Source organism: Dipteris shenzhenensis, chromosome 22, assembly GCF_047967505.1.
Source record: "Dipteris shenzhenensis isolate YYH24624 ecotype China chromosome 22, Dip_SZ_1.0, whole genome shotgun sequence".
NCBI classification, from domain to species: Eukaryota; Viridiplantae; Streptophyta; class Polypodiopsida; order Gleicheniales; family Dipteridaceae; genus Dipteris; species Dipteris shenzhenensis.
In genome coordinates this window covers 6085967-6097538 of record NC_141617.1, presented here as the reverse complement: position 1 = coordinate 6097538, position 11572 = coordinate 6085967, and the positions used below count along the sequence as shown (strand labels likewise).

The following is an 11572-nucleotide window of genomic DNA, read 5'->3' as shown; positions in this document are numbered from 1 at the left end:
AAGGCAGTTCTAGCATCAAGCCTAATGCTCAAATTCTCCATTCGCCCGCAGTGGAGATCGGCATGTTTGGGTGACCCTTGTAAGCTTCCCTCCACGCTAGTTGTGTCTTGGCCCTTGATCAGAGCCACGGTTTTCCTTGCGATCTGGGATGAGGAATCGCTCAGTCTTTAGGCACTGGATTGCCAAAGGATTCAAGAGCATGGCGCTCGCGTCGGGGTGGCCCTCTACCTTTGAGATTTTAGTGTGCTAACTATGTGCCAGGATCCTGTTGTCAGTCATGCGCTATTAGGAATCCATCCCCTCATGATTTAATCGATGTACGCAGTGCAGGTCCAGGACGGCTAGCCCATACATAGACCAAGTTTTGTAACCCGTTTTTGTCTATCTAATATACTTGGCTTTAAAAAAAAAGCTAGTGCATGAATGACACTTTTGTAATTGAGGAAGATTAAGTCATGTGGCGTAGCCTTTGAAGATCTCTAACTTTGAGTCTCATTTCATAGCTTCTAAAGACTTTGTCAACACTTAATATGTCTAAAGAAAAGAATCATATAATCATTTAAAACTCAATGCATACAAAAACAAATTGTATATTTGACACATGTTGATGAGTAGGCCTTTTATGAAAAGGAACCTTTTGTCTTTAAATATCTTCTTGCCTTTTCCTGGGAATGCCCCTTTTTGGGCAACCATCATGGTTCACATTTAGCACCATTATTACTTGGGAACATCCTTAGTCCCTCCCATAAAGATGAAATCCTAATTAAATATAAAATGTACATTAACTTACATGACCATATTTTGTAATATATAAGGGGCTAGGTTAGATCAAGATGATTTTTTCTTTTTGTGGAAATGGTTCTTTAGTTACCTAGACCGCGACATTTTGAGGAGACACTTTACTATGTACAAGGTCTTAGAGGGTACATGGCTCGAAATATTGTTTAAAACACTAGTTTTATAGTGTAGCAAAAACGCAATGATGTAGATGCGAAATTTGGATGAGATCTTTATACCAATGGTGATTAGGAGCCTTCAACACATCTTAGTGTGGGAGAAGAGTTGGTTCATCCCCTTCAAAAGGGGGCAGCTTTGAAGAAGTATGGATCATAGAGATTGTAAAGATAAACATGACAAATAGACAATGCTCTTAGCTATTATACATATATTCATGGGCTACATGTACATCGTGTAAAAGTGTGGTGTTGTTGATTGTAAAGAGCCAGTTGCTTGGCATTTAGCATATGTGTTGCAAATAGATAATGATGCATGACAACTAGAAGGCTTTTCAACCCCCTACTTGTTAAGTGTGTACAAGAGGGATGTTGTTGATTGTGGAACCCCAAGCCATTGAGCACCCTATGTTGCAACTATAAGGATTAAACTATAGCTAGTCTTAGAATTGTTGGTTAGAAAAAACTATAAGGATTTTTTGTTAGAAAAAGCTATTAAAAGTTCCTACTAAAGAGAGGTTTCCAAAGTGAGTTTACTTTTTAGAAAGAAATAAAATCTTGCAAAAGTGAAGACCTTAGAGAACCCTTGTTTATTCAATTCTGAGCCATCTTGAGCTTTCTTTATTCCATGGGTCATCTTCTTGAATGTCCCCCTCATTCGCCTTCTCATCCTTATTTTGTTTATTGCGCATCGTGCTGTAGTCCTTATACTTTTCCTTTCCTCTCCTTTTCATAACATGACATAAGTAGGAATTAGTTACCCAAAATTTGAAGAGTTCATGTCTCGTGAGTCCCATGGGCCAATAAATATCCAAATCATTTCTCTAATTGAAAACAATTGAAGTTGATGGTCACCACCTAAAGTGATTTAAAAAGTACTGTACATGGAATGTGACAAGTCTCATTCATATGAACATGTGTGGTTGGAAAACCTCTACCTTGGATGGAGCCAATAGGATTTACTTTTAGGCCAAAGGTAATGCTAGCAATCTACTTTGTGGAAGTTCCATGTTGTTTGTGGGTAAGTGACACTAAAAGGGTTATCGCCATAGCCATAGCCATTATTGAGTGCAAGCATGTGTGCACGTGTGTTTGTTTTGGCCTTACTATAAGTCAGGGCTATGGATATAGGAGTCAAACTTGGGGTGTCATCTTAACCAAATGCACAATAAATGAATTGTTGTTCACATTGTCACGAGTCATCATCGTCACCTTGGGGGGGGATCTACTATTCTTAATGAGCCAATCCTACAAGAGCATGCCATGTGATCATCCCTCACCTTCTTGGGGGATCTACTGTTCTTAATGATGCCGAGCTTGCAAGGTCTTCCACAAGGTTGATACTTGCATTTTGTATTTTCATTTCAATATTGCAATCTTGACTTGTCAAGAGCCAAAGTGAAACAATCATGTGATTGAAACTTGTCACTTCTGGTCATGCATGATATAGAAAAGAAAAAAGAAAATTGAAGATTGATACTTGGTCATAGAATGTGACATTGTGCCTAGGAGGGCCTTCATGCTAGCAAGGTTGACCGTTGTCTTAGGGTTGCTTTATACTTAATAACCTCACCAACGAGGGTTAGATTCATGCCACGAGCTTTGGCTAACCATTGTGCATAGTATGCAAGTCGAACATAGCTCACACAATTGCTACACTACCTTGAAGCATTGCAAGGGTGGTGACGAGGTTATCTTTAATGCAAGAGTGTGAGATAGGTGAAAACTTAATGGAGTAGATATCCCTCTCCTAGCCCCTTAAAAACTCCTTAAGAGGCACGATCAAAAGTGAGCAAAGAGTATTAACTAATCATGTGTCTGTGGCACCTCCTCCCAAAAAGGTACTTCAACATGCCCATCGCTTCAAATGCTGGAGGCGCTGGCTTTCAAAGCTTCTATAGTAGCTTTAGCATGAGTTCAATAGTGGTTCTAACAAGAGCTTATGGTTGGCCTAGGGGGTTCCTGTATGTGAGGGAAAGGACTTGAGAACGACGTTATGGATGGGAATTAAAGGCATTCATTTCAGTAAGGGTGGTGGTTGCCGGTCTGGTGTATTGATGAGCCCTGTAGGCAACTTGATGATGAGAAGCCCTTCTGACATTGAATATCCTCCCCATCTAAACCTTATCAATTTCATCTTCTTAAAAAGGGGATGGCCATGTCCCATTCCAGGCTCATGAGGCTGCAAGGGAATTCCTTTCGTAACATGGACCTCTGGTTGAATAATTTTTTTCCACCTCAGTTTGTTTGAGGCGGCCTCTTTCTCGACTGAACCCTACCCAAAGGGATGAAGTGCATAAATTCTCTCTCACACACACTTTTATTTTTGTGAAAACCCTCTCACCCTGAGCACATGAGCCCTTTTGTACGCCCTTTTGGCAACCTACAGTAGCAGATGTGGCAAAAGGATGGAAAACGGAAGGCCAAACCGTGCCTGACGGTTGCAAATCGGACAGCACAGGCAGGTAAGTGTAGGCACAGCCAGTGAAAAGCTGTATGAGCTCGTGATTCCAATAAGATCGAGACAAACGTCGCCTCATTCGACATGCGACATTTTAACGGATTACAATCTCCACCGCAACCACCAAGCGATTTTTGGGCTGATTACAATAAAAGTCAGTCTCCTTTCTTATATCGGTGTGAAAACACCGCTGCCCATGGGCCTTCTCTGGGCTTGGGCGGGCACATACACACTTTTTTTTTGTGAGAACACACACACAGTTTTTTTTTTTTTTTTGGTAACCACACACATACACACTTTTTTTTTTTTGTTGTAAAACCACAGCTTAAATTATCAAAGACTATGTAATACATAAGGTGAACTCCGTGATGGAGTCAACCTTTGAAAGTCAAAAGCAGTGGAAAAAAACATCCAAGACCAAAGTATCCAGATCTCCCTGTTGAATACAATCGTAGAGTGACTGACGAAGGGATCCTCGAAAGAAATAAAATGGATCAAAGGAACCAGAGCCAAATGATAGATGAGTCCTCTGCAACCAAATGCTCCATAATGACCAAAAACGGACCCAGGCGAGGAATAAGGCAAACGAGTGAAGTCGGGGAGGGGTGTAACCAAAGATCCAATAGAAGCGGCCAAAAACCACACACACATACACACACTCTGTCCCTCTCTCTCGCACACACACCAGGGAAATTTGGGCATACTTTTCAATAGTAAATCGATGGATCATGGACGGCAGAAATTCTCTCTCTCTCTCTCTCACACACACACTTTTTTTTTTTAGTAGAATTCTCTCTCTCTCTCTCACACACACACACACGCTCCTTCTTCCGCAAACACACCGTCGCTCTCACTCTCATATCGAATCTATCTAGCTCAGCACCAATCCGAACGATGGCGAAATTTCTTTACTTCATCGCAAGGCCGATTCCCTCAGGATCCCAATTCTCGCTGCTCTGTTTCCAGTCGTGCCTAAAAGCTCCTGTTTTCAGCCAATTGCCGCCTACTTTCGCTATAGAAGCTCCACAAAGCTTTCCCTGTTTGTAAGGTGGCAAGAAGACAGCGGCCAGGTGCGGAGCTATTGCTTTTTGTGCAAAGGGGGAAGAACTGGACAGGCAGGAACCAAGGCAAGGGAAGGAAAGTGGAACGATCAAAGGCATCGAGCTATCTTAGCTAAAGTGGGGCGGGGGGGAGCCGAAGAGGGAGAGGGAGATGGACAGAGACAGTGCCGGCTAGAAGTCGCGATTGTTAGTGCGGTCCGTGAGATTGGAATCGAGCACGTCGGAAGGAAAGGCGAAGCAGACAAAAGAATCCAGCGGGTACGCATAACGGGTGGCGGTAACGGAGGGAAGGGAAAGAGGTAGGGGGCACCGACGGTCTTCTTGAGATAAGGTCCCCACAAACCTCGGATCAGGGCAGCTGCGAGCTGGAAGCCCTGCAGATCGACGAAGATGCGAAAGGCGAGGAATCAGAGGCCAGAGGAAGCAGGGGCGAAGGAGGGAGGGCCGGCGAGGTGAAGGGAGACGACGAAGAAGAAGAAGAAGAAGGAGAAGAGCAGTTGCAGCAAGCAGGAATTTGCACACGCGGTCGTCCTCTGCTTTTCCTGGGCGCTGCTCCCCTCGCCTCGCTCCGAAATAGTAAGCGGGGGGACCTTCTCCGTGCGTGTCTGTAGCTTGGCCTGCATTGGCTGAATCATGCTTACCGCATGCCTGGGACTCTTTTGCGCATGAGGGTCGTAAGTCCGTGCCCTTTCGAGCTCAGCGTGCTGACGGGGGAGGATTTGAAGCAGAGGAATGCGGGAGGGAGAGCGAGAGAGATAGCGAGCGAGCGAGAGAGACCTTGTGAAGCAGAGGAATGCTGGGGGCGGGAGGGCGAGGTCAGCATCCCTGGCGAGGTAAGCTTCTTGGATGATGGACGGAAGTCGACATTGCAGAAATTTCTGCTAAGGATCGATGGCGTCTGCGAGCTGCGAGTGCTTCAATGCAGCGGTAGACTGTGATGACGGAAAGACGATGGGATGAGTGCTGAGGGAAGAAGAAGCTGCCGGTTTTGGGTCCTCGAGTCGGCGATGGTCTGAGAAGCATCGCTTGATTGCGGAGCCCTTTGGCGAGCAAGCAGTAAGTGTTTCTGTCTCGAGCCCATCGATCAAGGAAGAAGGTAGCTAGCTCCGTAACGCACAACTTCCGTCAACGTACGAGCCTATAACGTTCCTCAATCCGAACTGGCTTGAAAAGGTCAGCCACGATTTTGAATTCCAAGATCGTCTGCCTCCACCGCAATTTCGAACTCTGTGAAGGTTTGACTGCTACCGCATTGCGGGAACTCCGAAGATTTTATCAACTGAAGCTGTTATCGAGATAGGACGACTCAGAAAGCAGGCATTTCCCATCGCCTTTTCTATCATTCCTGAGCGCACGAATCTTTAGATCCAATCTCAGCTCTTCGAAGAACTCGCCTCCATATCGTCTCCTGCTTTTAGCTCCGAGCTCATCTGCTCGCAGTGCTCACTTTGTCCATTCCTATGTCCTCCCTTGCTTTGATGCCCAGAGAGATCAAACGTCTGCTGCACTTCTCTTGTATTGATATTGATGCGAGAAGGGTTATTTAGGAGCCGTGTTGTTATTGTATCCATGAGATTGAGATTATCACGTTTTACAAGCCTTTCAAGAATACTCTTGACTCCATTTCACCAGGACAGTCTCCAGACATTACAATCACAGGACCTATGGATGAGAATATACAAGCCCCCCAACCAACTATTGATCGCAGCTTCAGTACGTCGGCTCTTGACAGGTAACAGTCGTAGTTGAGTGCTTCTTCCTTTTTGTTATCCTGCTGCGCTGTTCTTCTTTCTTCCTCGTCAGTGCTTGTTTTGCTCTCACTTACAAAAAGACTCAAGTTTTACTTCGGACCGAATCTCTCTCACATGCGGTGCTGATTTTCATCATTGTCACCCTTTTCGGGAACCTTCAGTCCAGACACTGGCACTAGCCTTTTAAGTGAGATGAGATTGCTTTCTTGTTTGCTCCTATCAGCAGATAGGATGCCGATTACAAACATGCACAATGTACGCTGGTCTTCATGCCTGAAATGTAATTGTTATTCGGATCATGCAGAAGTGCTCCTTTAGGTGAAGACTCTGCAGCAATGACTATTGAGTTTCTCCGTGCCCGTTTGCTGTCTGAGCGTTCAGTATCTAAAGCTGCACGGCAAAGGACAGAACAGTTGGCAAAGAAGGTTGGTTTTTAATACAGTGGCTACGTTAGCTTTAATTTCTGAAAGTTCAAAGACAGTGAGCATTAACTCAATTTAAATGTTCATATCAGGTATTGGAGCTTGAGCATCAACTAGAATCTGAGATCCAGCTTCGGAAAAAGTTGGAGTCTGTTAGACTTGAAGTTCTCTCCAAGTACAGGGCAGAGCTTATAGCAGAGTATGGTCATTTTTTTGTCTCGAACTGCGGAGAAAGTTATTCTGGTAAAAGTACTGGAGGCTTGAAAGAAAGTAGTCATGCTGCTGTGGCTTCCAGATCTAGGAGTGATGATATTGAAGATCTCTTGGATTACGAGGAGACTTTCAGGGAAGGCTTTTTACCAACTGATCCCCTTGAAGAGAAGGAAGGCTCTTCCATGGGCAGTAAATATGATAGGCAGGATTCTTCTAGTCAGCTGCATTTTGATGATGGGCCTGAAGGTAGCATTAATGATGATGACATTGAGCTAATAGGGAGAGAAAAGGGAATTTTAGCATGGGACAGGCGCAGAGGGTTGAAACGACAGCAAGACAAGGAACGAGGACATAGTACAGAGCGGTTTGGAAGGACTTTTTCTCAAAAGTCAGTTGCTTCAGTATCAGCTGATGGAGAATCACCTCATAAAAGATGGGTTGGGAAGTCAGTTCGCCAGATTAGAAGAAAAGAAAACAGGTGAAATTACACCATAATGTAACGTCTGGCATGAGAGAGAGAGAGAGAGAGAGATGGTGTGATAATGATTACGGAGTCCAAACATGGTCAATGGGACCCAAAAGCAACGTTACAATCTTAATTAAGGAGGTCTCTCGTCTCATACTCTCCGTTGGGAGACCTCTAGCTGCATCTTAGGTGTAGTCTAGTGATATGTGTGTGTGAGAGGCCTCTAGTTGCATCTTAGTGTGACAAGTGATGAGTAAGAAAACTATTTGTCCACATTTTCGTCTGGAGTGGTGTCTATGATTTCTAGTTCCTCTTTAATTTGTTTGAATTTGTGGACCTACCAAAAGGAGATTCCGACTGCTTTATTGCTCCCTCGTGGGATTAAATCGAAAAATTATTATTGTTGATCACACTCCAGCCTTTGTTGGTATAAGCCCCATAAGACAAAAATGTAAGCTCATTGATGACCTTTTCTGTAGGGTACATGATGCAAATTCTGAAGACGGGCTTGGGCAGACTCAGGAGTCTGAGGATATGCAACGAAAGAGTGGTGACCCAGAAGATATGAAAGAGGGTCTCCAATGCGCCGAAGAAAGAGATACAGAGGTGGAGAGGGTACTTGAACGCCAGGCAGAGCTTATTGAGCAGTTTCAAGCAGAGGAGAACGCACAAAGGGCATGGGAGGAGAAGTTCAGGGAGCAGAACTCTTTAATCAGCAATAATGGTGGCCAGGTGATGGTCAATTCTTTAGAAATTTCACTTCTCACCCAGATTGACATCACAGTTTTCATTGGAAGAAAAGAGATCATACAATACTCTGCTTAGAGCTATCTCATGATCATTGAGCTGTCTGATAGGGAGATGAATGCCTAGTAGAGTTTCAATTTTGATCATGCACATCCTACTCTATCTTTGTTTCATATGAGTAATCCTGACAAGCATATCTGTAATTGCAGGATGCATCTTTGCACAAAAGCTCTAACGAGGAGAGAAACACGCCACGTATCACAGCTGAGCAGAGTACACAGGAAGAAGCATGGTCAAAGGAAGAGGCTGCCAAGTTAATTGGAGCTGGTGAGATACTGTCAAGCCAACCTATAGAAGATGATGGTTATGACAAAGCTACCTCCTTGAAGGGTGATGTTTTGACTCCATCGCAGGCAGAAGATTCAAACAGACTAGAAAGTGGAGACAATAAACTGGTTTTGAATGCTATTGCTGAGGCTTCACGTACATCTGATGCTGTGCAAGGTGACATGGGCCCTTTTTTTATGCAAGGTATGGCAGCATCAAGTGAGGGTTTAGTAGAGAAAACACAGCATGCGGCTTCCAAGGAAACTAATAGCCAGGAAACAATTGGTGAGCATGCTCTTAATGATGCAGTAAACTCAAATGAGGAACAGTGTTTTCAAACAACTGACATGGAAGTGATACAAGAAAACCACGGCAGTTCCAAAGAGAAGCAATGTTTAACTGAGGCATCATCTGGAGTTCTGAAGGAAGTAGTGCCTAAAAACCCAGAGAGCACTACAGTCACGGACATTCAAAGCGGAGAAAAGCAAATGAGTCACACTGCTGTGAGATATGCCGAAGTTGGAAAACCAGGTCTTTATAATAAAGAGTTCTCTCACAGTTTCAAATTCAATGTTTACCCGGCTTCCTCAGTCCAAAATTTAAATATGCCCACTGAGCATGTCACCAGCAGCTCTCATCAACGCTTAGATGTTCCCCATTCATACGCACAGAATCAAGTGAGAAACTTGATGGAGGGGTACAATGCTAGGCCAAGGGAACAGGTAGGGTCTTTTGCCTCACACAAGGGGAATGGAGCCATAGACGATCATAGTACAGGTCTCACTGCAGAGAGGATGATTGAAAACCATAACAGAAGATCAGGTGAGGTTGAAGCTCCTATCAGTGACCAGGCACACATGGTTGGTATGGGTTTTCCAATGGGTGAGGCCAGGTCTGTTTCCCATAGAAAATTTGGTTTCAGGCCAAAAGCTGCTAGAGAACCAATAGATTGGGATCAAGAGAGAACAATTGCTCCTGGAAAATCTGTTGCTTTTGGGACACCTGACATCAGCCAGCAAGTGGGCGAGGACGGTTTTGGTGACCTGAATGTACAGGGATCTAGGATAGTCTCAAATCAGCATGGTCTCGAAGGTGATATTCTGAGAGAAGATAAGGCTGCACAGATGGAAGGTACAAATCAAAGAACAAGGTCACAAGCGTCATGGGGATTTGAAAATGGTCTGACAGATGGCAATTCCAGCCATACTTCTTCAGACAATCTGACAAGGGATTCTCCCTGGGAAGAGGTATTTAAACGAAGAATGAGGGCTCAAGAAGCTTCCAAGGAGCAAGCTGGGCGACCCAAAAACCTGCATGGCTTCCCAATGTACCCAATGCAACAACCACAATATGCATCTGCCAACCGAGAAGGTATGAATTTTGAAAACACACCTTATCCAGCCAGCAGGAATGCCATTCCAGAGCATTCTGTCCCGTGGGGATATGGATTTGGTAGCCATGTTTATCAACAAGAAACGGGCATCCAGAGCCATCGCAAGTCTGTAGACAGTAGTTACGACAGGGTAATGGGGGTATTGAGGGCTCTGCAGATAGCAAAGCACCAGGTTCAGACCTCTGATGGACCAGCCACAGTACTGGCTGGTCTGGATGCTGCTTACAGGAGTGGGTATGATGGAAGGGATGGTTTCTACACTCAACCTCCTCCCCCTTCTCCTGGATACTCAACCTCACCTACCTTGTATATGGATGCTACCACACACTACCCATACACCAATGTCAGAGGTTTGAAGCCTGTCATGCCTGACCTGGGAGGAAGAGCTGCGGCAGCAGAAGGAGCTGCAGGATATGCAAGGAACTACTCACAGGGTTCCTACAACAGCAATGTGTACCGGCCACAAGATGGCAGACAACACAGGTAATGGAAAAGCTGCAATCAAGTCAGCCTCCAGATGATTTGGGATGATGCAATTTACAATAAACTTAATCCGCACAGATGATTGCAGAACCTTATGCTATGCTGGGAAGAAACTGGCCAATAAAAGGTGATTGATAGTCCATGCCATGGTGGTGGGAGCAATTGGCCAAGCAGAAGTATTGGAAGGGGCAATTGGCCAGGCACAGGTGATTGGAAATCCATACTATGCCATCAATCAACTGGCTGTGGCGGAACTGTACTCTTAGCAGTGTGTGCAATTCTTTATTGTAAAGATTGGTCGTTGATTAGCATATCAATAATCCCTGGGCATAGCAGAGTACTGAGAGCTGCCCCTCATGATAAACCACATTATTTTTGCTCATGGCCAATCTTCAAGTCCTCTGTGTTGTTAGATTGTAACACCAAGTGCCTGTCCTCTTAATAGTCAAGTTGTGCTCCCGGTATACGTACTTGTTTCCTGGTTTGTCAGGGATGTGTTCTTAGCATGTCATGTGGTCGAAGTATCATCCTTGTGGAGTTAGGTTTGTTGCCGTGTACTCTCTCTCTCTCTCTCTCTCTCTCTCTCTCTCCATATATGCAGGGAGGAAGCCATAGAGTTGGAACACAGCAGAGATCATGGCAGCAGGCAGCCGCATGACGATTGGTTGAGGCGCTGACTGGCCATTCAGCATGCCGCTATTGGTAGGACGTCGGTATGGTCAGCACGCATGCTCAAATCGAGCTACAGGGGGCGGCAATTGCAACTGTGCATCCAAAAGGCGTTTGTGGCGCATGGCTAGCATTGTACCAACAAGCCTTTGTGGCGTGCATTCCCGACCAGCAGATGACACACCAAAGTTCATTAAGACCACATTCTTTAGCCACACGGCCATGATTCTGGCATCGATTACACCAGACATTTGGTTGGAGATGCTGCTTGCCTCCCGTACCATCTTTGGAGATTTGAGCTTTAGCGAGACACCCCTCTAGAGCCATCTTCTCAAAAATTTTTCTCTCCCTTCTCCCTTCACGGCACTTGTCCTCTCTGTCTTCAAAATCAGAGTCATTCAAATTAGAGGAATCTGCTTCGTCAGTGGTTTCAAGTTGCTTTGACTTTGGCTTGTGAGAATGCTTGGCCTTTTGGACCAACTCTTGTTCTGCTCAAATTGCAGCTTCCACCAGTTGCTCCAGAGTGAGGTTTGTGATGTCAGTAGATGCGACGGAATGTTTAAGATTTCTAGAGAGACCATGAACAAAAGAGGAATTCAACACCTCAGGATCAGGTTGATCTGCTT

General features: G+C 44.8%; 1 protein-coding gene across 2 annotated transcripts; it reads left to right on the top strand.

Moving 5' to 3' along the window:
* The first annotated feature begins 5279 nt into the window (after nucleotides 1-5279).
* On the top strand, nucleotides 5280-10732 carry LOC147887656 (uncharacterized). Of its 2 annotated transcripts, XM_087393207.1 has the most exons (6): nucleotides 5280-5531; nucleotides 6108-6207; nucleotides 6531-6651; nucleotides 6741-7339; nucleotides 7807-8059; nucleotides 8284-10732. In XM_087393207.1, exons 2-6 carry the CDS (start codon nucleotides 6140-6142, stop codon nucleotides 10279-10281), a joined length of 3039 nt encoding a protein of 1012 aa, XP_087249333.1. In that variant the 5' UTR covers nucleotides 5280-5531; nucleotides 6108-6139; the 3' UTR covers nucleotides 10282-10732. The 2 variants fall into 2 exon arrangements, with proteins under 2 accessions (XP_087249333.1, XP_087249331.1); XM_087393205.1 differs by having other exon boundaries at nucleotides 5280-6207.
* The last annotated feature ends 840 nt before the right edge of the window (nucleotides 10733-11572 follow it).